This window comes from Ips typographus, linkage group LG1 (genome assembly GCF_016097725.1).
Source record: "Ips typographus isolate SLU linkage group LG1, UJ_Ityp_2.0, whole genome shotgun sequence".
Classification (NCBI taxonomy): Eukaryota; Metazoa; Arthropoda; class Insecta; order Coleoptera; family Curculionidae; genus Ips; species Ips typographus.
This window is the reverse complement of record NC_138422.1, coordinates 21,270,022-21,294,081: the sequence shown is the minus strand read 5'-3', so window position 1 is coordinate 21,294,081 and position 24,060 is coordinate 21,270,022. Positions and strand designations below refer to the sequence as shown.

At 32.7% G+C, this 24,060-nt stretch overlaps 3 protein-coding genes across 6 annotated transcripts in view; 1 reads left to right on the top strand and 2 right to left on the bottom strand.

Annotated features, from left to right (window-relative positions):
* The window catches only part of Cln7 (CLN7/MFS domain-containing 8), a 63,067-nt gene that overhangs the window by 25,849 nt on the left and 13,158 nt on the right, over window positions 1-24,060 (top strand). The gene's annotated exons all lie outside the window — the stretch shown is intronic.
* LOC145738246 (uncharacterized) lies at window positions 187-24,060 on the bottom strand. 4 transcript variants are annotated; one of them, XM_081993092.1, is made up of 9 exons: window positions 23,922-24,060; window positions 18,811-19,044; window positions 18,610-18,756; window positions 8,188-8,349; window positions 7,950-8,132; window positions 7,481-7,705; window positions 5,490-5,704; window positions 4,402-4,463; window positions 187-3,621 (listed from the first exon to the last, which is right to left on the bottom strand). In XM_081993092.1, exons 2-8 carry the CDS (start codon window positions 18,980-18,982, stop codon window positions 4,410-4,412), a joined length of 1,158 nt encoding a protein of 385 aa, XP_081849218.1. In that variant the 5' UTR covers window positions 18,983-19,044; window positions 23,922-24,060; the 3' UTR covers window positions 187-3,621; window positions 4,402-4,409. The 4 variants fall into 4 exon arrangements, with proteins under 4 accessions (XP_081849218.1, XP_081849214.1, XP_081849219.1 ...); XM_081993088.1 differs by lacking the exon at window positions 4,402-4,463; XM_081993093.1 differs by lacking the exon at window positions 4,402-4,463 and having other exon boundaries at window positions 7,562-7,705.
* Window positions 12,489-15,179, bottom strand: LOC145738235 (uncharacterized). The gene is made up of 3 exons (XM_081993081.1): window positions 15,063-15,179; window positions 14,950-15,002; window positions 12,489-14,886 (listed from the first exon to the last, which is right to left on the bottom strand). The coding sequence occupies exon 3, from the start codon at window positions 14,864-14,866 to the stop codon at window positions 13,508-13,510; it is 1,359 nt and encodes a 452-aa protein (XP_081849207.1). The 5' UTR covers window positions 14,867-14,886; window positions 14,950-15,002; window positions 15,063-15,179; the 3' UTR covers window positions 12,489-13,507.

Here is a 24,060-nt window from a genome sequence, read left to right as displayed (position 1 = left end):
GTGTTAATGTCGCAGATTAGAAATCCACGTGTTGTGTCTTATCAGGGTAAACTACTCTCGGTTGATTGCAATTTTCTTTAAACGTACAAGCTGCATACAAATTATGACCTCAATTAATTTAAAGAATGTGTGTCCATGATGGAAGGTTATGACATTGATTTTATCAATAAAAAAACCCATGCAAAATTACGTGTTAACACAGAATTTATTTTGACCGAAACAAACATAACAGTTTCAACGATACACTTCGACACATAATAACAACGATTTAATATCCGTAAAAAATCATACATTATAACACTTACGTGATTGTTTCAGTATAGTTTAATTCAGTACTGAAAATCGTTATTTCCTAATATAAAGTCAGCAGGCGAGGCAGTTTTGTTACGTTCTATTTATTATTTTTAGAATAAATATTTAAAAAGCTCTTGATACACCAAACCTCACCGCTGATTTTTTTTTAATAATATGTATTACATCTAGTTATAGGCATTTTTTGTAGGCAAACTTAAGTAACACTGGTATAAAAAGTTCATTTGATGCACTCCTATATAAAAGTATCTTATGTACATTCCCAGTACATTAATTTAGGGAATTAAGGGATGCAACCAACGTTTCGTAAAAAATTATGTTCTACAAATAACTAATCAAAAATTACATCTAGTTCAATCATCATAATTTTTCAATTATTGTAGTGAAGTACGTTGTTATAAATAAGGTGAGTAGTGAGGGTTTTCTTAAGTTCCCACATTCTACGAAGAGGAAAATAAAGTTCACCTAACAAACTTTTTTGTGTATAAAATGGGGTTTAAACTAAGTATACAAAACGAAGATTACTTACACTTAAAAGATCATTATAAACTTTGTCAAATTTAAAAACATTGTCATACGTACTGGCTCAGATAATTTGGATTTTTTAGTAAAATTTGAATAGTTCTTCTTTTAGCTACCTGCTTCAACAGATTTCCATAAACTATTTAAGTTTGGCAGGTTCCTTGTAAACGTTTTCTTGATCAGTTCTCAACATTTTAATTCCAATTTTTTATGTTAATATTACTTTAGGTATAATATTTCCAACAAGATTAAATTTCTCAGTTTCTTTGTAGTTTCTAGGTAGATTGTAGAAAATAAAATCTTTTGAAATTGGGTTGGTTAAATGGTTTATTTTTAAATAAATGGGACAAATCACGCAATACAGTTGGGACAATAATCATAATATGCAATTTGGTCATTTTGTTCCATTTCAACGTCCCATACCGTAAAAGATATAAGAAATACTCTTATAGCGTATCTTTGAGGTTTCTATAGTAAAACCGCTGATTTGTAAATGATCATAAAATGCAAATTGGTGATTATTTCTCATTACAACATCTCAAACTTCTAAAGTCATAAGAAAAACCTTATTAAGGTGTCTTTTTATAATAAAACCGTTTGGCAAAACAATAAGAATTTTAAGACATTTTATATCCCCCATATTATTAAAGACGTAGAAGACTCTTTTAATAAGTTGTCTTAAACTCCTAAAGAATGCCTTGAAATTATCACAAAGTGCAATTTTTCATTTTTGTCCCATTTCAGCGTCTTTATATCTCGTAAACTAAGCATGTTTTGTGTAAAGTAGCTCAGTGCAAAAATGCAAAAAATAAAAGTTTCTAAAATACAACGTTTTAAAAGAAAATTTTTCTCTAGCATCTGCGGCTTGTTAGTTTTTGCTTCTGGGTTTTTCAACATTCAACATGGTTGGCAGTGCTGAGATGGTGGTGATGGTGGACCACCCACTTATTTTTTGCAGAAAAAAAATAGTCTCTGTGCGACTCATTCAAATTAATAGTATTAAAAATACAGCAGAGTTTGGCTGCTTTCTGTTCAATTTTGGAAGAACCCAAATCAGTACCTAGATAGATTCTCAACTCACAAAGTCACTAGTTTTCTACTATTTTGACGATATTGACTTGTCAGCAGTATCCATAATCAATGTCGTTTACATAAACTTTATATCATTTTGTTGTTATAATGAATACAATTTTGCCTTATCTTTCCTCTTTTAAGGTATGTACATCCTTCGACAGTATTGCAACTTATAGTAAAAAGTTTTTTTGAGGATTTTAAAGTTTCTACTGCGTCTTTATATACTTTTTATTGTAGTTGACTTAGAAGGGACAACATGTGTTGAGGAATAGAGCAAAGAACTTAGAACAAAGAACACTTAGTGCTCAGATATTTTATTCTAACAGCACATAAATCAACGATTAGTGTCTTTGTACGTAATTCATATAATTTTGTAGAAATTCAAAAAAAGTAGTATCAATGAAAATGTAAAGGATTTTCGGCGGTAATATCCCTAGTGCATTTAATTTTTCCGGAAAAATTCGGAAAAACGAGTTTCTAAGTAATTTGTTTTAACAAATAGCATGATCGAAAGTGGTTTTAAAAATCATCCGAGTCGAAGACGAGTAAATTACTTAGAAACGAGTATTCCAATTTTTCAGGAAATAATCTTGGTAAGATTATTTCCTGAGTTAAATAAACATTTTATTTTAATTAAAACAATAAGAACAATAATAAATAAGAACAATAACTTTCAAGCAAGAAAGGGTAACACTATTCTTTATGTTGCTGTGAGGAGTGTGAAATTTTTGATAGTTGATAGCTAAGTTGCCAGTTGTCAAGTGATTTTTCCACTTAAAATTTACATTTGTTATACTAATTCTTGATAGCGATTGGTCAAAATTGATAGGAAGGAAATAATCATAATAAAATGGTCGAGAAATTTACGAAAAACCGAGGGAGATTGTTTCAATTGATTTAATCAGGAAATGGGTCTCACTGAGCAAGTTTCTTGAAATTTTAAATACAATTCCCATCTTCCATTCCACGTTAACATGCAGAACAACAGTTATTATTGAAATTGAAAAAACGTTTTTTTAAATCATCTGCAGATGCATTGATGGGTTTTAAATCTTCATAGAGTGCAATTTAGTGATTTTGGCCCATATCAATATCTCAATCCACTCCAAAGACAAGAAGTACCTACTGAGAGTGTCTTTGAAGATCATTTACAGTAAAATCGTTCTTTTAAAATTGAAAAACCTTTTGAAATGTTTGTAATTACATTAAAATGTGCATAAAGTGTCAATTAAGTGTCTTTGTATCAATTTCCAACTTACCAAACCATTAAGCAAAGATATGTAAAATACTCTTTAAGACGCCTATGGAAAGTCTTGCTGACAGAATAGTAAAACCGTTCAAATACTTTGAAATTGTCACATAAAATGCAGTTTGGTAATTTTGTCCCAACAACCAGACTACTGAAGATATAGGAAAGACTACATTAGGGTATCTCTGATAGGGGTTGGATAGGAAAACCGTTACATTACGTGTGTTGTAAGTTTTCCTACTTTACATTTATAATTTGATAATTGGTTGCATTCTTAGAATCCCTAAAAACTTACCTTAACGGCCCTAAAATCTAAATTACATTGTCTGTGATAACCTAAAACTGCCACACAGTGTCCAATCACAAAAAAAATTCCTCCACTATGGATATTGTTTCGAAGTGGAAGGTAAATTTTCTTCTTGGAAACTAGTCGACGAGTCTTCTTTAAGAGCTAACGGAGGAACCTAAGAACGTTGTATCAAGATTATACAAATGTCATCAAAGGTAAAGTGGTTGTAGAATGAAAAATGTGGTTTAGTGCTGATGATTTGTACAGTGCGAGACTCTAATTTGGAATAAATTCAGTAAATCAAGACATGAGCTTTCTTCTTCTGTAACTCTCAAAATAACCGAGTTACAAGTGGAAAGTGTCAAGTTTGAGCCACTCTGTATTTATCAATAAATAACTAGATTATTTGACATTTTTACTGCAGACACTATACAGGGTCGTCTTAAGAAAATTTCAACGGCTACAAAGCATTATACTGATCTACCCTATAACTGCTTCAATAACTCTAGTTACATGGTGTTAATGGTACTAGTTAATTTAGTCCACTGACTTACTGGCTTAAAGAAAATTAAAATTATTTTTTAATGTTTCTAGTTATTCATCATCAATTTAATGTCAATATTTACCCCCTGACTTTGAAATTCCATTAGTTTCTACTCGTGCTTTATTCGTTCTTTTCACTTGTCAGTGCTCACAAATTTGGTTTTAAAAACTTTTCTTTAGTATCTCCATAAAAAAGAACAGATGTGTTAGATCCGGAAATCTAGGAGGCCACTCAACGGTCCTTCTTTTGCCTGGAAAATCATGACTTGATTCACTTTTAATGTATTCCAAGTCGAAGAGTGGCACTGTATTATAATATAGTGTTTAAAAGGCAAAATTTGTATTAAATAAGCTTTCTCAGGCATAAAACATGGAAAAAAGCTCTAGCAAAAACCCGAAAAACAGTCAATACCTAAATAATTAAACCTTTATAAAGGAAGTGTTTGTGTAACCGCCCTTGGGAGTGTCTTCGGTCTGTAAAAAGAAAGAGAATTTTCCTGCTGTCTGGACACTTTTACACTAATAAAAAGATTAAATTGCATATGGCAACAGGTGGCGACATCTGTGTTGAATTAGTCAAGTCACATATTATACTTCAGACTACAGCTGATCTACAGGGTGGCGCAATAGTATGACAAAGACGCATATTGTGATTTATTTTTATTTTTTTCATGATATCGTTTCTTTAATTCAATCTAATATTTTAAATTGAACACGTTGTACATTTTCGGATATTTGAATTCCTCGTAAACCAGTTTTCAGTTTTATATACCAAATTACTCTTGTCAATGCGCTTAACTTTCATTACCATCAATAACTAACTCAAAAAGTACTCATTAAATAATAATAATTATTGTATACTAAACTAATAACTAAACTAAATTGAAATGACGCCATAAATTTTAGGAACTCATTGGAGCCAACGTTGGTAGCGATGTTGCCTGATTTTCGTATACAGGTGTGGTAAAACATGGTAAAACTAAAACTAGTCATAAAAAAGCTGACAGAGAAACATTGATGATTGTATGCGCGAGACAAAGACAGAAAACCTAAAGCAAGTCCAAGTAGGCCGCAACTTTGTTTGCGATGAGATGTTGTCAAACGTCTCTCTAAATGTGTGTCTGAATTTATGTTGATAATGTATTTACGATAAGTCTCCTGTGTTTAGTTCGGTTCCTGTGTACATTTGTTTAAAAACTTGGTGCCAATAGGCCAATAACAAAAGTATTTAACTAATCCAGTATAGATGATTTGATTAAACGTTATGGCAACGTTGCCCAAAAGTTTTCGCCTTCATGATATTTTATACTAGATTATCTGTCTTTGTTTTGCGCATACAATTATCTATGTTTCTCTGTCAGTTACACGGTTTTACTAGGGCCAGTTTTAGTTTTACCACGCCTGTATGTTCAGCATAGATATCGCCAGATGTGGTCAATATATGCAATTTTTTGTCCACTGTTGTCATTTTTACTAGAAAAAAAAAACAATAAAATTTACCTGTTTATCTTCTTCCAAAGTAGGAAGAAGGTCATCAGTAGAATGGGGACTAGGAGTGGGGGCTATACGTCCCACCGACATAGAGTTCATTTTCGATAATCTTCGTTGCGACTCTCTCTCTTCTTTCTGTTCTCTTTCTTTCTCGTAGCGTCTGGCACTGAAACTGCGCATCGAACCTGCGCTGTGTATCGACGCTATGCTTGGTCTTCTCGAACCTTTTAGAACATTCCAGAAAATCTCAATAACATTCGTCATCTAATTTTATAAGTGGAACACATTCCATACGCATGCCATACAGACAGATTAAATTTCAAGAATGCTCACACTTAAAAAAAAATGAAGGTGAATGGTGTTATATTTACACAAAATGGCGCTGAGACAACGCTTAAGCACAGAGCTTCATGCAATATTTTTGATTGGAATGTGTAAGGTTAATTAGTAAGTAAAGTGTTTTTGTTTAACGTCTAAAGAAAAATTCACTAGAGTTCATAATGCCACCGCCATCTTGCTCTGCTGCTGTACTTTCCATTATTTTTGCCACGTCCTTCAGCCCTACATATTGATAGCAAGAAATAGATTGTGTGACTTTTAATTTATTTGGCAAACTTCAAAAGAACTTACAGAAAATAAAAAAAAAATTATTACAATTTTGAATTTAAGTATGGTTCAAACCAAAAGCAAGTGAGTTTAATGGCAATTACATGCATTGCGCTACAAAATCTTAACCTTTGTCATAAGTCCACATTTGCAGTATTTGAAGATTGACAGCACTGTTTTTAGTTTGGAAGTAATCAAAAAAAGCTGCAAGCTGAAAGCTGCTTTTTTTGCAAACTATTCACTGTGCTGAGATTTACGCTAATTCTGCACACTTATATATTATTATATTAACTATCTGGCATTGCCGGAATTTCTTAAACAAATTACATGACCCTTCAGAGCCACCCTAGTAATCAATTATTTAAAATAATTTTGCAATTTAAGTAATCAGATAATTATAATAAAGTAGCATACATTGACGTTTCACAAAAAATTTACATTCAAACGAGTAAAACTTAAATTTGACATCACAACAAATCATGTATCGCCTAAACTACACTACTCAGACGTGTTAGAGCTCGAATCAGCTAAGAAAAGGCCACAGGCGTCATCAAACGATGATGTCACGATCTCTGTACGTCTCGCTTTAAATATTGCTGCTCTCGTTACTTTCCAAGTTGTTGCAGCCAGTCAGTGGTGTGCTATTATTTTATCAGTAAAATGAAACGTTTTCTTCGTTTTTAATAAAGAAAATAAAAGACAAAAAGTTTTTCAAAGGAATGGAAACTCCTTCTGCTTCTTTCTTCATAAATTGTAAGACGTTACTGACGATTTCACGGCCTTGGCTGTGTATGATAACACCTTTCCTTCCAACCTTTTTGGAAGACATTATGACAAAATAACGTTTTTCATTCATAACACTGTGTGAACTTCAACTGCGACCATCAACAATACAACCAAAACACCAGACTAAAACGGAACCTAACCTAACCCCCTAAGTCTCCCTGTTCGCCACTACATTTTTTTAAACTTGGCAACACCGTTTAGAGTGCCGGCTAGTAAAAGCATATAAAAAGGTCCATCTGTCCCTGGCCGCTGCCGCATCTGTTTTAATTGTGTCCAAGTAAAAACCGTACTACGTTGCCAAGTGGCTTTTTGACCGCTTAACAATTTATTTTCGGGAATATTTTAATAGGACGCCTCTGATTATATCTAATGCGACGGCAACTGTAGAAGGAGAAAGAAATAGTTTTAAAAACTGCGTCATTGATGATGCGGTGGCCTTTTCTCATCTGATTCGAGCTCTACTTTAATATCACAGAAGCACATCGAGTGTATAGGCTCAGCCACCTAACAAAACCCCACCCTCCAAAAAAGCGGTGTTGCCAACAACGCATACATTTCCCCTAAACGGGAAACGACACACACAACGTGACAACACTGCGTGTCAGTACCGAGTTCGGACCCCGCGTCAGAGGCGGCCGTTGCGTAGTCGCAGTACGACAAGAGCAAGATGGCGGCGGCTCGAGCCGCACCTGTTCGTGACTGCGGCACGGTTGCCGCGCCCGCGCCATACCGATGCAACGTTGCCACACTGCTGGCGCGTCGCGTCGACGTGCTGCACGTGCGTCGTGTCGACATTTGCGAGTGATGCGCCAGGATCGGTAACGGCAACGAGCCTGAAAAAGAAATACTTCCGTGGTGTCGGACAGAGACGGAACCGTGTCTCCTGTAGGAGTATGAGTGAGAGGAGGCGACACTGAGACAGTCTTGCCATATGAAAGATGTTGCTCGAAGATACACTTACACACCTACAAAGACTTTCCATTTGGGGAGGGCAGATTACACTGATCATAGTAGGTAAATGAGGCAAATGTCCACAATGCTTGTATCATCGCAACACGAAACGAATGAGCCACTTACCTGGATCGCTAGAAAATAAAATCGGCGGGGCTAGGTTGGCATTACCAAATCGGTGTCGGTGCCCCGAACCGTAGAGATTTTGGTTGAAAAGATGCAGAACGAAACAAATAAGTCCTGACAAGATGGCGATACCTGAAAGGACTCCAGCAAACGTAGAGAAGTCCTTCGACATTACCTGGATATCTGTGAAAAATTATTTTTCAAAATGTACCAAACCAAACTATGCATTAAGGGGTACCTTCAGCGCAGAACACTTTTTTTGAAGGTTTTTGTAACGACACCAAGTGGTACCCAGGTTGGCACTGACAGATGGCGTTGTGGTGGATCTGAATGCAAGATGCGTGCTGGTCCGAATATTCACAGGCTTCATGGTAATAACATTGATCTCCAAGTTTTTTTGCTGTAATGTTTTATGAATAAACTTCAATTAAAATAATTAAAATCAGTAAATAATTCATTTCACTTAAGTCACACATGTTTGACAGCTCTCTTAACAAAATATAACTATCCACAAACCTACTATGTGTTTAATGACCCTTTGTGCAAATACAAAGACAAACTTGCTTACAGAATAGATTTTATACTGTATGTACAACCATTAGTATTATTACTGTACAATTAGTATAGAAGCAATTATTTGAAGTCACCAAACAAACAATTTAATAAAATTTTCTCCATTTGCATTAAGTGAAAATAGTAAGATCATTTTTCATGTTTCTTATTGCCTCTAAAATAAAATGTTCAAAAATCTAATTATTGCCGGATTCCAGTAGCTGCTTCTGCAGAAACACATTCTTAAAGAGTAAAAAAAGTTCTAATGGAGTAAAATCTGGTACATATAGGATGGCCAAATGGTTCAATGCCTTTTATCTACCAATGTTTTCATTGAAAATTTGACTCGCCCAGTTATTCCAGAGTGCCAGAAGGGTAAGCCTTCCAAACATTCCCTACCTGTGACTTTTAAAATGTCTAAAGAATAATGAAAATTAATCTAAAACAAATCAATAAAGTAAAAACTGCTAGTGTTTAATTAAAAGTGTGTTTTAACCAATATTATACATCATAACCTCTGATACACACAAGTGATCACTAATCAATTATCAATATCTCCATAACGAAACATCTTTGAACCATGGTTTATTTATCAAACTAAGGTTATTTTTTGACGTTTAATCAGACCCTAAAATATGACGCATTTATCGTAAAACATTCTGTATTTTCCGCAACCTCTCGAAAACATGTTGAGTTTTGAGGTTCAATAATCAATATCACAATTTGTGGAAATTGTATTGTTTACCTCAATTTTTTTAGGTTTTACCTAAAAAAATTAGTCTTTGTCACTATAATCTTAAACTAGCGATTATTTATTAATTTTCAAAATACTTCACAATAGGATAAGATAAGTGAAATAAAGTATTTTTATTTTAAGTAAATCCTTTGTGTCTTTTAAGAAATTTATAATAATTCAATTCAACAATAAATAATAATGTACAATAAAAATACTTATCTTTAAAACAGTGGAAATGGCCGCATTTATAAGAACAAATCGATTAGCAATCGCTAAACAATTTTATTTTGAATGCACTGACACTAATCAAAAAAGCATTACTTAAACGTCATTGTATGCATCGAATTTAAAATCCGATTTTTCGATTGCTAATCGATTTGTTCTTATAAATGCGGCCAATGACAGAACATTTAATAGTTTTCTTGACATCACATAACATTAACTAATTGACAAACAAGGGTTGTTTCGCAATCAAACTCGCGTCAACAAAACTACTTAGATAAAATATTAATAGATATCACAAACGTGTTTAAGCAAGATGTTGTCCACGATAAGAGATCCTTTTGCGAAAATCACAATTGTATCGCTGCTGACGGTTTGTCATATCCATGTATGTTTTTGTCCTTCTTTTCCCAGGTTACATCGCATAGAAGTCGAAGTTCTTCACCAAACAGAACTTTGAATGGTGATTGTCCTGTTGAGTTGTGGACTGCTACTTTATACGCCATCAACTAGAGCGGAATATGCTGGTCCCAATCCTTCTGATGTTGGCCGACTATTTTGAGAGATGTTGCTCTATGATCTTATTGAACTTCTCGACCATACCTCGACTTAGGATGCAGTGGTGTTTTTCGGGTTTTTCTAATGCCTAGCCGGTCACAGAGCCTCTGGAAGAGCTTGGACTCAAAGTTTCGTACCTGCTCAGAGTGTAGCTCCAACGGCAAACCAAATCAATTGTGCTGGCTTGTAGATTTGGTATATCAAACACTTCAAGTTATTTGCTAAAGCACCTAGTCCATGGCAACAAGAGTACTTGTTTACCGCATGTACTGCTTTATCGGTCCCCGGGATCTTGTCTATCTGCGCTGCACAAGTGGAACATTGTCGGCACCATAATATTACGTCTTGGCAGTAGTTCACTTAGTAAAAACGTTGCCGAATTTTATCCAAAGTCTTATTGACTTCCAAATGAGTACCAGTGTTTCCATTTTGCATTTCCTTAATTATGTGGACGACCTTTCCTCTGGGAAGAACCAGCTGCATCCTTATCTCTTTTTCATCGGTACTCTCCCATGCTCTTTTTAGCCAGCCGTCTTCAACCACAAGCGAGTCTCACTGAGCACAAAGTGCCATGTTGGTATTGGCTCGTTTTGTTTCTTCTGCAACAGCAATGGGTCGCCGTCTTCTAGTTGATCCTTCTTATCTTGATCGGGACTCCAATTATCATCAGATAAACCATTCTGATACGCACGATTCCTTCCCGTTCTACTGCTTTCTGACAATGTTTGCAATCTTCTGCGCAAGGTTTTGGTGGTGTGGTTTTCAATACATGCTGCTTCAACTTCCAGCGCTTCAACCAGAAATTCACTTCTGTTGCTCTCCTTGAACATCTTTAACCTTTCCTTTACCTCCGGATCTCTTATCCCTTCTATAAAGAACTGGCCACAGGCTACAAAACCTAAATTGTACTCTGCCTGACATCACACCGCTATAGACATGATTAGAACACTACGGCTTAATTAATAACCGACACTTGTTGGTACAACTAGGTAAGTTCCTCTGCTGCCTACATTCCGTTTCGCTTCTGCAAACTCGTCTTGTCCAAGCTTGCATGATTTAAAGCAAATCCAGCATCAAGCGACTTGTAAACTGCTTACTTGTAAATGTTACAGATTGCTTGTGCAAAAAAAAGCTTACAGTTATTGTAGCCAAACATCGTCATTTTACTAAAGTAGCTAATACGCATTTTTATAATTGTAGGAACTGCGTAAAAAAAACTACTTTTTCTACTACTTTTATAAAAAATAAAACTTTCCTTCCTCATTTGAGCAGCGCTTCGCGTTGGCCTCAAAACGTTGTCGCAAAGTTGCACTTTCCTCCCAAGTTGCGCAAATAAAATTTCGAAATTTGTATACGTCAGTAGCAACATGGTAATCATTATCCCTATTCATATACTGAAGTGCTGATAATATAATAACAATAGGATACCCGAAATTAAGGGAAAAAAACAAAGGGGTTAAAGTCTAGTGTATATGGTATACGTATTAAAAAAAAGTTTTTTGCGAAAATCTAGGAAACCTTATTTAGGAAGTTTTTACGTAAAAACACACATGAAAACAACCATTGACATGTTTCGAAATATACAAGTTTGGACGTTTTGTATTGTCTCATCCACTTTTCAACAGAATCCATATTTTATGAAAAAAAATAGCTATTTATGTAACCAGTTACGAAAAGATCGATTTTGTGTAACGAATGAATGTTTGTAGGGCGAGCGCAGCGAGGTCCTACAATTTGAATGAGTTACACAATAAGACATTTTCGAAACGTGTTGCATACATAATTTTTTCTAATTTTGACCAAAAAACGGTAAAAACCATCTTTTAAAGTGATTTAACACAAATATTCACTTTCATAGCACCTTGTATAAACTGTGACAACGACATGTTATGATGGATGTCGCCCATATGTTTCTAGGGAAATGCATAAAAACAGGGAGTGATGAAATGAACATTTCATAACTAGTTACATAAAGTGATACTTTATGTTTTACTTTATGTAACTAGTTACATAAAGTAAAACGTTTTGTCACTCTAATCAGTTTTGAAAAGTGAAGAACTTTATATGCCATAATTAGAAAAAAATATTTTTACAACTTTACCAAACACGAAAAACCATAGTTTATTATCAATATCTATAAGCTTTGTTTGCTTTTTGAATCTAATTGTTCTGAATATGTAAGACTCTATACCTATGAGAATTTGAGAGTATGACACGTTACTCTCAAATTTTTTGACAAACTTTGTTAAATCCAAAAATATTGAGGTAATATTCATTTTCCTAGATGCAAGCTAAATTTATGATAAAGTGTGTGTGTGTCCAAGTGGATTACGAAAACGGACAAATTTGATTTGAGTTCGCGGCAAATGGCATATGCCTCAATTATTGAAAAGTAATACAGAAGATTCATATTTAGTCAAAACTTTAAAGTCGACCAACGACTGTCGTAGAATAAAAAAAACACAAGTGAATTTTACAATAAGCAATATAATATGATGTAGTCTGCAAGAATAGTAACAATATGAATATAATATAATAAGATAATATAGATATAGCCTACTAAAATAGAACTATTTAGAAAGTATCTGAGCATTTTTAAAGTTTATGTAATTGAAAACCCGACTGTCATTTCGGCTTAAGTGTGAAAAAATTTGATGTTACTAGTTTTTGTTTTAACATCTTAATATTTTGAGAACAACTGCTTTGAGGCTTACATTTCTCATTATGCATTCCAACAATGCTTAACAAGAACAAAATACAAAACTACGTAAAAAACTATTATCTGCCAAATCAATGTAATAGCAAATAAAGTTATCATTTTCATTTTTATCAGTTCAGACACAGTCTAAGCGTCCTACTAAGTAAAAGTGGTATTTTTAATAAGTAGTAACAATATTTAAAACAATGGTTAGTTTAAAAATAACTGGATTTTTTAAATTGATTTCATTTCAATTTTTTTAGTGGTGCTTTTGTTTTGAATACTTAAGTTTTCCTAGATTAGCTATAAACCAAATTTCTGTATGTTTCGTTAAAGCACAAACTTCGTTAATGATGACAGGTACCTAGTAAACTTACGAGTATTTAGTACTTTTCTTTGTCATTACATTAGATATAACAGGCAATATTCAAATGTTTTATCATTGCTTTTGTTATAGATTTTTAAGTGTTGGTAGTTATCAACAAACTTGTTATACGTAGTATGTTCTAAACATTGCAAAATTAGAAAAAATCCAGTTCGAACGTCAAATGATAAAATAATAATATATATTTTTCTACCGCAGTTTAATGGACAACAGTAGGTAGTTATACTTGATTTTTTACTTTGTTTTTTATATTGTGGTTAAATTAAATATAACTGGAGTTTTTCAAGTACGTTCTTCTATAACTTGTGCTATATGATACGAGTTTTGAAAAATTGCAGTTTTTAAATAAAATAATATGATAATATTAATATTAAACGTGATAAGTTAGTGATAGGTGTAATTAGACTTTAAATCATTTCCACTCTTATATCGGTTTCAACTTGTTCAATTTCGTATGGCGGAATTATATTTGATAATGGGACTCGTAAAACCTCAGGTTCAATGTTAGCAGTTTTAACCAATCCTCTCTCTTCAATTTGGATTTTCTCTGATATGACAGTTAGATCGAACCCATTAGAAGGCCCTATAGGAGAACGCGAAAAATATGTTTTACCCTCTTTCTTCTTATAGCAGAGTAGATTTTGGTTTGGACCTCTGTTGTCGCTAATTTCATAATAATATACTGGTAATTGTCTGAAGCTGAATGCTGACAATGCGTAGTCTATTATGTTCTGGCGATTTGAATCATTCTTTGATGGTAAATTTATTTCTACTCCAGTTATCTTATTTGTGGTCTTATTTCCCCAGTAGGCGAAAAGTAACGTCTTTTTTTCTACCACACAAAAGCTGCTTTCCAATTTATCTGCAAGTGTAGTCCACATTTTCGAAATAGGTACAGAGTAGAAGAGTCTTGGGTCTAAATATTTAAGGTTATTTTCCAAAACCTTCAAACAGTTTTGAATTTGATAGGAATCGCTGTTATATCCATTGTAGATGGTTGCTTCCAATCTGGTAATTCCATGTTTTTTGGCGATAGGCGATCCAAACGTCTTCTTCGTATGAGCATCCCGTTGTTCGATGATATCTACAATGTGATTGCCTAACTTTTTTTCAACACCCGGACAAGTAATTTCGCAAATAAACTTGTTATATATTTTCACTCTGGCATTATGGTCATTCCACATTAAACAATCGATTCCAACTTCTTTTTTGTTGACAATTTTAATCAGTTTGTTCGATTGTCGTAAATGCTCACGTATCTCTTCTTTGTTGAAAATTCCTGCAAAATCCTGTGTTACGTCCATGTTGTAGATTAATATAATACGGCTTCTTAGTATTTCTATTATTGAAGGTAGCTTGGGTGATAACATCTTCAAATCAATTTCAGCCAGTTCGATTTTGTACAGAACGATTAGTGACCTTTCGTATTCTTCCAAGTTGTCTTTTAACATCCGTCTTATCCTTCTTCGAATTATGCTACGTCCGTTTCCACTAAATGGAATTTCTAGTTTTTTTTTCACTGCATAGTTGGCTAGCTTAGATGGATACAAGATTTGATTTATAATGTCTTCAATAATTTTTTTTTTATCAGTGTCACATTTATCACATATGGCTGCTATTAAAATGTTGTCGCAAAATTTATCTGTTATTTCCTGAAATGTTTTTAATTTCCTCGCATTGTCTGTGTAGTTAATGTTTCCTATATCTGTGAAACAATCTCCAAGTTTTTCTTTCATTATTGACAGTCCAGTTCTTTGAGACGTCATAATTAAGGGAGTGGCACTATCTAAAATGTTATAACATTATGAATAGAGAGCAAACATTGTATCTTTAAATGCTATTAACTTACGAAAATGCCACTCAAACAAAATTTTTCGGTTTGCACCAGCCTTTGTTAGAACTCTGTTTTAAAAAAGTGTCAGAACTTATTATTATTATTAATTGTTATAAACTTGTACTTACTTTAGAATGTTGTAACAATTAAGCAAATAAATTACAACTTTTACATTTTGTAAAAGTTTTAAAGCACTAGCAATTCTTTGACCAATAACAAAGTTTGAACTAAAGTCTTTTTAGTTTCAGTGTCAAGTTATATACATAAACTACTTACTACTCATATTATCATGCGATAAATTAGATGATTATTTATTATCTATTATTATTTTTTTATTAGATAAAAAAAATATATATAAACAATCTTTATTCTCAAAGAATAGGCTATCGACCAATTGGTCTTTTTGCCCGTGTTACATTACATAGAGAACGAAAATTAACAGTAATATTTACAACAAAAAAATCAAAATTTTATTTACAGTTAGAATCTAAGCTGTTGTAACAGGGTGCAGGAAGAAAAGGAAAATCGAGAATACCTGGTTTGTCTTCTTAGAAGAAAGAGGGTCAAGTATAGTCCAGTTGTTAGGGTGGTTTTTCCATTTAGTTTGAATTTGTAACCTTTCTGAAATTTTTGTCATTTGTGTGCGTTCATAAAGGAGTTCGTTGGATGGATTATGTAAAGGGTTATTGGGATGTCTAATTTTTGTAATTAGTCTCTGTATGTATTGTTTGGTTTTCTCAGTAGCGTTTATTCTCAATACATTTCCATAATCTAGCAGAGGTCTACAGATGGATTTATAAATTGTTGTGGCTGTTTTAGTACTTATTTCTTTGTCTTTGTACGTTAGTGATGTGTTTTGTCCTTCGGATAATTTCAGTTCTAATGTTTCGTAAATTTTAATTTTTTGTCAATAGTCACTCCCAGATATTTAATGTCGTTTTTGGGTACAGTAATGTGGCCGTTAGCTGTAATAGTGAGTGAGTTTATATTAATTTTATGATTACACAAAATCAGTTGATTTTCAGTGGCATTTGGTGTCAGTCGCCACTTATAAAACCATGTCATTGTATTGTTTGTCATAAGTCTTTCTGCAGCTTTTGAGGTAGTTTGTCATGTACGGCAAGTGCAGTATCGTCCGCGTATTGTAATATGTAAGATGTTTGTCAATGTAATTTTTGTCTTGAAAATGATGATTGTAAATGTCGTGGCAGTATATGTTATTAAGAAGTGGAAAAGTGGGGAGATAAAAAAATATTAAACTTGCTCTATTATTAAGTATTATAATTATTATGTTTAACAAATAGTTCATTTGTCTTAATATTCTATACCAAGTTTCCATGATTCCATCTAGTCTACGTATAAACGACTAGTAGAATGACATTGCTGTATAAGCTTTTTAATAACGTTGATTTAACGTAAATGTCGATATTCTGCGTTACCTTGTATCACGCTATTACATTACTTATCGTTACATTTATGTCTTTTTATGTTTAAAACCAGATTTGTTTGTGAATGCGTATTTATAAGTTATATGACAAATTACCTGTAATATTTGATAACTTGTGCTTACAACAAATGTCGTATTAACACGTTAACGCGGAAGACGTTACAACGTTTACGTTAGACGTTAGACGTTATTAAACACGTTGACGTTTAAACGAGAGTGCCACAAATGAGTGTCTAAGTTTGAGAATCTCGTAAACGGTAAGAGATACAGAGTTGGTTAAATGGAGGCAAAGTTGCCCCATTTGGAGCTCAATCTTATGCCGTTTTAAGATTTAAAAAAAATCCTATTACTTACTTACGGAAATATCCGAGAAAACACGAAATTTCTGAAAAACGTTTTTATTTTATTGTAAGCTTATTTGATGAGATAATTTAAATTTATTGACACTTTGTCATTGCAACTTTTTTCCCTCTAAAACCTGAGACTGTCATATTTGAAATCTGACGTTTCGGTTTTTGCCAGCCATCATCAATTTTAGTAGTAATCGAATTTTTTTAAATATCAAAACGGTATAAGTTCGAACTCCAAATTCCGCAACTTTGCCTTTATTTAACCGTTACCGTTTTTGAGATCCCCATATTTAAACACGAATTTGTGGCACCCTTTATAAATTCTACATGGTTATAAGGAGTTTCGATAGGTACAAATTGATATATGAATCACCCTGTAACTATTAACAAAACCAAGTTATGAATATTTAACTTGAAAACTGTCAGATTTCAGTTTAGTTTGATCTGTTCTCACTATTAAATTGGAGTAAATCAGATATTTAAACGTAAATACGTCATTTGATAGTTGGTCACAAAGTTTGTGACAAGCGGACACCAACTGTTGAAAGACGTCACATCATTTTGGTACACTGTCACATGTCACTTACAAAGTTTATCTTTGTCGAGCGCATTGATTTGAAATGGTATTCCTTCTTATTAATTTTGTAATTTTCATACGCGCAAATTGTAATATCAAAAGCAAAACAGTGCACAACATTATGTGTAACGCAACCTAAAGCATAAATCAAATCTCCAAACGTCACAAAATTTGATATAACTGTCAAAATAACAAGATGATGAAACGTTAAAGATGATATTGTTAAATCCAGATTTAAGTTTAGTCCAATCTACATTTAATTATTAAATTCATCATGTTAACATTTTTACTACAGAAATTATAGAGAGTTATTTAAATCCATCAACATCAAAGTGAAAATTGTTGTTGGAAAATTCAATTTTTACATTCAGACGTTTTAATCAGATATTGCCCAATGACTTCAATAATTCCATAAATTCAACTAATCGTAATTTATCACTTTAAAAAAAACTTCTTTAAGTTCCTTCAAACCGAATTATAAACCTAATGAAGAGCTACACCATAAAATGACAGCTTTGACACAAACTATAAATTTAAAAACACAAAGAGTATTTTACTTGTTATCTCGATTTTAGTTTTAGCGACAATTTACAATCAAAAACTTATAATTAATCCCGAATTTCCTGTTCTAAGTGAACTTTTGTAATGGCGTATTAATCAAAAACTGCGCGTACAATCGATTCCAGAGATTGTTAGAATATGCACAGAAAATTTGGTTTGTTATCTTGGATATAGGCACCGCAATCCAGGTTAACGATAACGATAGGTCATTAATTTAGCCGTAGTGCCGAATTGGCTCAATGCCAAATAGAGTCGAAGTTTAGAGTTTACAAAATGCGGCAATTAAAGTTTTAGAACCTGGTGTAGTAGCCCTGCAATGCCTAAAAACTCACGTTGAATATAACCTGATAGAAAGCTTCACCTAGTTGTAAACTTGTAGTAGTAGCCAATCATATAAAATTTTGATAGGTTGAAAAGTGAATTTAAACGAATTAATATTAGAAGCTATTATAGTTATATTATTGTTCAGGTAAAACTTTTACAGGGAATAACTTAATCTGAACAGTGAACACCTGATGTATTTATTGCCACTACTCTACTCTACAGTTTTATTGATAAAATACCGTTTTGTAGTTAACGAGATACAGGGTATTACAGTTTCCAAAAATATTGGTATTTTCTCTACAACTGCTACAGTTTATAAGATATTTTGCTTAAATTTTGAGTTACTGTTTGAACTCGTTACCCATAGGTAAGTAACCCTGTTTACTCTATGAACTTTATGTAGTGCAAGTACTTACGTTTACTACACCCCGAATACGGGTTACTAAGCTTGACTGGATACTTTTTGTCACACTCACACGTGCTGGTGAGTGGATTGCAGTACACGTGCTGCAAACGGGTACTGCAACTACCCTCACAGGGCGCTCCAACGTACAACCCCTTTTCTGTGTTAAAAAAAAAACCTTTAAACTGCAGTAGAATCAAGCATAGTCACGAACCGTCAGTGGCGTTAACCCTGATGATGTCCTCCACATCTTCGTGGACCTGTTCGTCGTCGTCATCTTCAGAATGATAACTCCTGGGGGGCGCTAAACGCTGCCCTCCAGTTAAGGGCACAACAGGCAGGTACAAAATCAACAACATAGACAGGGCGAGGGCGAGGTTTTTCATCTCCTGGTGGTGTTGTTCACCTCTTGGTGGTTGGTGGCATTTGATAGCATTGTCATCAGGTTCTGAAAATACATAGTAATAATAGTTTAGTAGTATGTAATAATACGTTTTTTAAGTTAAAAATAGTAAGTAGCTATATTTATTTGCCAGTAGGATTGTCTGATGAAAGACTTGAATGAAAGACGAAAAAATGAAAAAGGTTTGACAAAACCAAAAAGTAAACTTCTTTAGGGCTTTATTATTTTAGGATTGAAAAACGTGCCAGAATAATTCAATTTATGAAACTTATGCAAACCTAACGCCAATTGATGCAAGGAAGCTTAATAAAAGATATCAAAACTAAATCAATTTTATAATCATCATTTCCTGAAACTTCAAAATAAATTTTGGTGTTTCAGGAAATTTACAGAAACCGGTGACCTCTAATGAAGAAAATGAAATAAGTACTCTAGCCTGTTTCCAGCCATATCCACTTGTTTCAGAAAGATGTCTAGATCAAAATTTGGGTTTATCGTATTGATTGATCCAAAGAATACTAAAAAAAGATACATTTTTTTCAAAATTTACAAGAATTCAAGCTCTTGAAGTTTAGAACCATGGAATTGGCCACTCAGATCACTCGATCTTACATCTCTCGACTATGTTTAAGGCAGAATAAAAGACTAATAATTGATTAGTCTATACAGGGTACCACAAATTCGTGTCTAAGTATAAGAATCTCGAAAACGAGTGTTTTCCGGTTGTGATTGTTGATTGTTACTCAAAGTTAAAAAAATAAATCAAAAAATTTGGTTTTTCTGCTTCAATCTTCGGAAATACTTTCCTGGCACTTTTCGATTTAAAAAACCCTTTTATTGGACATAAAATGGAAAAGTAGGTATCACCTACTTTATTTATTTTACTTATGAGATTTACTGCATACTGTATTAAATTTAATCATCACTAATTAATAATTTAGCAAATTCTAACCTAAAATTCAAAAGATTAAACGTTTTTCCTAAATTTCCTGAAGTGATCGGATATTTTTAAATGTTAAAACTCCATAAGATTGAACTCCAAATTCTGCAACTTTGCTTTTATTTAAACAACTCTGTATTTCTTACCGTTTTCGAGATCCCCATACTTTGACACGAATTTGTGGAACCCTGTATATTATCATAAAGATGTAAATCTTAATTTGAAATATGTCATTGCTATTTGCCTTCACAACAGGGAAGACTGAAATAATAGTCCTCTAGACAAGAAACAAAACAAGAATATCAATTTTTTAGGGAAAAACTGGCAACATTGCTACAAACAGAAATAATTGCAATAAAACATTAAGCAAAAGAGATAAGGAGGATACGTATTTGAATTTCCTTTAAATTCCTTAATAAAATTAATTTTTAGTTTAAGTTTTTAATTTTTGTCATAAATAAGCTGTCTGATTGGCAATAACATACTAAAGTTTTTACTTGTTCCCTGAAAATTAAGTTGGCCTGTGTCAGCATTGTATTTGTCACAATTTATTCAGAGTGGCAAGTTTTAGTTCGAACGCACTGTATTGTATATGTATTATATTGATTTTATGTTAACTTATTAAAACTTGAAAATATTGAATTTATTTGCATTTTTTGATTTTTGATAAAAACGCTTGCATTTTATTTGTGCAATTAATTTAAAAAAAAATTCAATCAAAAGGAATCCAAAATTGCAAACCAAAAAATCCAAAATACAGGGTATTCTATTTAAAAAATAATGACTGCACAGATTGGAATTCTAGATTGACATCTGTGTAGTTTTTTTAATTTTGAATTTAACAATATGGTTCCAATTGACTCGGATAACAAATAAACTCCTAATCTTCCGATGATGTCCTCTCCCTAAAGTGCCATAAAGTCACGTGTAAGTATGGGAATCTCAAAAACAATAAGAGATACAAGGTTGGTTAAATTCAAAAAGTCTGATTACTTTTGGAACAAAAACTAATTTCCAAAATTTCGTTCCAGAAGTACAATACCCTGTATTTTGGATTCTTTAGTTGCTATTTTGTATTCTCTTTGATTGAAAAAAATTGAAAAATGACACTTTACCGTTCCTCTACTATAATACTCACTTTTGAACCATTTTCTTTAACTGTTCTGTTTTTTAACTGTCACTTTTCCAACGTCTCGGTTTTTAGTTACCATTATCAACTTTTTATGAGTGCCATATTGAATTTTTTTTAAAATTTCGAATACTTCTAGAGTTATCCAAGAAGAATGAAAATCTTCGAAAATAATCTATATTTTATTTTTGTTTCTTCATTTATTTAATGAAATACTATAGAAAAAATAACACTTTTGTCACTTTTCTTCCTCTACAACGTGGCAGTATTGTATTTTAGATCCGACGTTTTGGTTTTTAGTTACTATTATCATCTTTGGTTTTTGTATCGGGCTATTTTTTCTGATTGCTAATATAATTCAATTTGGCAGTTTAGTGAAAATCACGAAAATTGTGTATGTTTATAAATAGTTCCTTAAAACTAGCTTAGTAGTTCTAGGTTCAGTTACTACATGACATTTATTCACGTGACATCGTTGCTATTTTCAAACCGATGAGCATGTGACACTTTCAAATGACTTCACGGAGTCCGTTATGACTTTCTAACAAATTGTTATTTTATGACATTCTTCTGAGTCTTTCTTTTTGATAAAATAACTAAAAATAAATAACATTTTACCGTGTCATTCCTCCTTTTCTAAGTTTCAATTGTTATAAATGAGATAAAAAGTTTCAGATTTTGGCCACCATCATCAGCTTTCAGGTTTTTGTTTTGGGGACGTCATATTAGATTTCTGCTTCTTTGGAATGTTTTTTTTTTGTACTGAGTACGGTGATACATGAAATGTTAAGGGTCAAAGTTTAGCTAAAGTAACACAAATTGTATTTAAACACTGCCTTGGATATCAATCAAAAATCTATTTGGTTCTAGTACGATTCGTGTTATCATCTGACAGTTTGTCACATGATCGTTCTTTTGCAAATAGCAGCGATATCACGTGGACTAGTATCATTTGACCTAACGATGTTGATATGTTATTTTAACTCTTTGTGAAAAACAGCTGGTATTCAGAAAAAAATGAGCAATTTATTTATGAAAAAATCTGATATGACACTGAGAAAAATAAAGTTGATGATGGTAACTAAAAAAAACAAAACGTCGTATCGAAAATATGATATTGCAACGTTGTATGGGAAGAAAAGTGGTAATGGTGAAGTGTTAGTTATTTTCAGCTATTTCATCAAATTAGCAAACAACCTAATTTCAAGAATTTTGGTTCTGTGCAGATATCTCCAAAAATACTCGGAATATTTCAGTTTCTAAAGCAGCCCTTTATTGGACTCTAAATTGTACCCCAACTTAACCTTCCCCGTACGAACAATGTAGTAATAGTCTATTTTTTTAACACATCAAAAAATTATTAGTAATGAGTATCGATTCAACAAATGTATTATATTATATTATGGGCCTTCGGCAGCACAAAACTTATTTCATAAAAGTTATTGAACTCAACTTGATATTAAAGTAGGTCTTTTAAACAAAGGAGGACAGGGACTTTTAAAGCTCGAAATTGCAATTTTACATTTCAAATATCAGAATATTACCAAAAAATTGGACTATATGATTGTATAGAATACCTTCAATATATTTTTAAATTGAGTTTTTAAATGTCTTTATTTACATTAGGTATTAATCAAACCCAATGTGCTATTTGTGCCATTAGATCCAATATTTCTAACACTACACCATGTGCATATGTAATTTAGAAAGCGTCAGCGGAATTTTAGAAATATCACTCGTATTTCAGAAACTGTGCATTCAATTTTAGAATAATAACTTTGATTTTAGAAATTGCAAACTGTATTTTAGAATAGTCTCTTGTATTTCAGAAAAGATTAGTTGGATTTTTAACACAGTTATGAGTAATTTGGAAAATTAGAGTTGTATTTCAGACATCTTCATACTAGCATTTGTAGTTAAAGGTAATTGTGCTGTTATTGTTACAAAGTTATTAAAAGTTTTTTCTCAAATGAAGATATGCCAGTTTGGATGTATATTTTGTATTCATTGATGATTTACTTACAAAATTATTCTTGTTGACGCTTTGCAACTCGTAATTGTTACTATAGAGCAATTCGATCTTTGTATATTTTATATAAATTAATACTCCGGATGAGCTGATTTTTTTTCCTGTAAGTGATATTAAATTAAAAAATTGACTAATAACCACACAGAAACATAATAAAATCTGAAATTAAAATAACTATTCTAATATCCAACAGACCTTTTCTGAAATACAACTCACACTTTCTAAAATCACATTTACGACACTGACATACAATTTTTAAATTCTGAGATCCAACTTATAATTTCAAAATTACATGTGTGAATGGTGTAGATCTACAATGACAAGCTTATTTATATCTACAAAATTGGACATGTTTAAAGTACAAAATGTCATTATTTTGATTATTTATAGAACTGCATGCGACAAAATGATGATTTTGCATTTCGAGCACTCAATAGTTTGCATGTGATGTTTTAATGGTCCTGGTTATGTAAAGTGGAATAGCATGTTTAGATTGAATAGTAGCAATGTCTTGTTTTAGGTTTTTACGTTTGACAGGACATTAATAATAGGTCGTCTAAAAGTGGGTTAGTTATGCAAGCTGTGATAGCTGTTTATCCACTCCAGCCTGATTTCCGGTTTATCAGTTATCAATTCGAAAATTTAGTTGCAGATTATCAAAACAAATTTTTACTTTGTGCTGGAATATTAGACCAGAAACCACCAAACTGGATCAATAGCGGCTGAAATGACGGAAATCGTGTGCTAAGCTAAGTGGTTTAGCAAACTTTAAAAATGCCATGCAAAAAAAAAATAGCCTGATAAACATTAAGATAAATACTTACAAGTCGTTTAGTTCTGTTTATGTTAATAATTTTATTGACCTGAAATTTTGCACGAAACTACGGGACTGCCGTCGCGACGCTCACGGGTTGCGTGGCATCCAAAGAGGGATGTTAACTTGGCCTACTATATCGACAACTG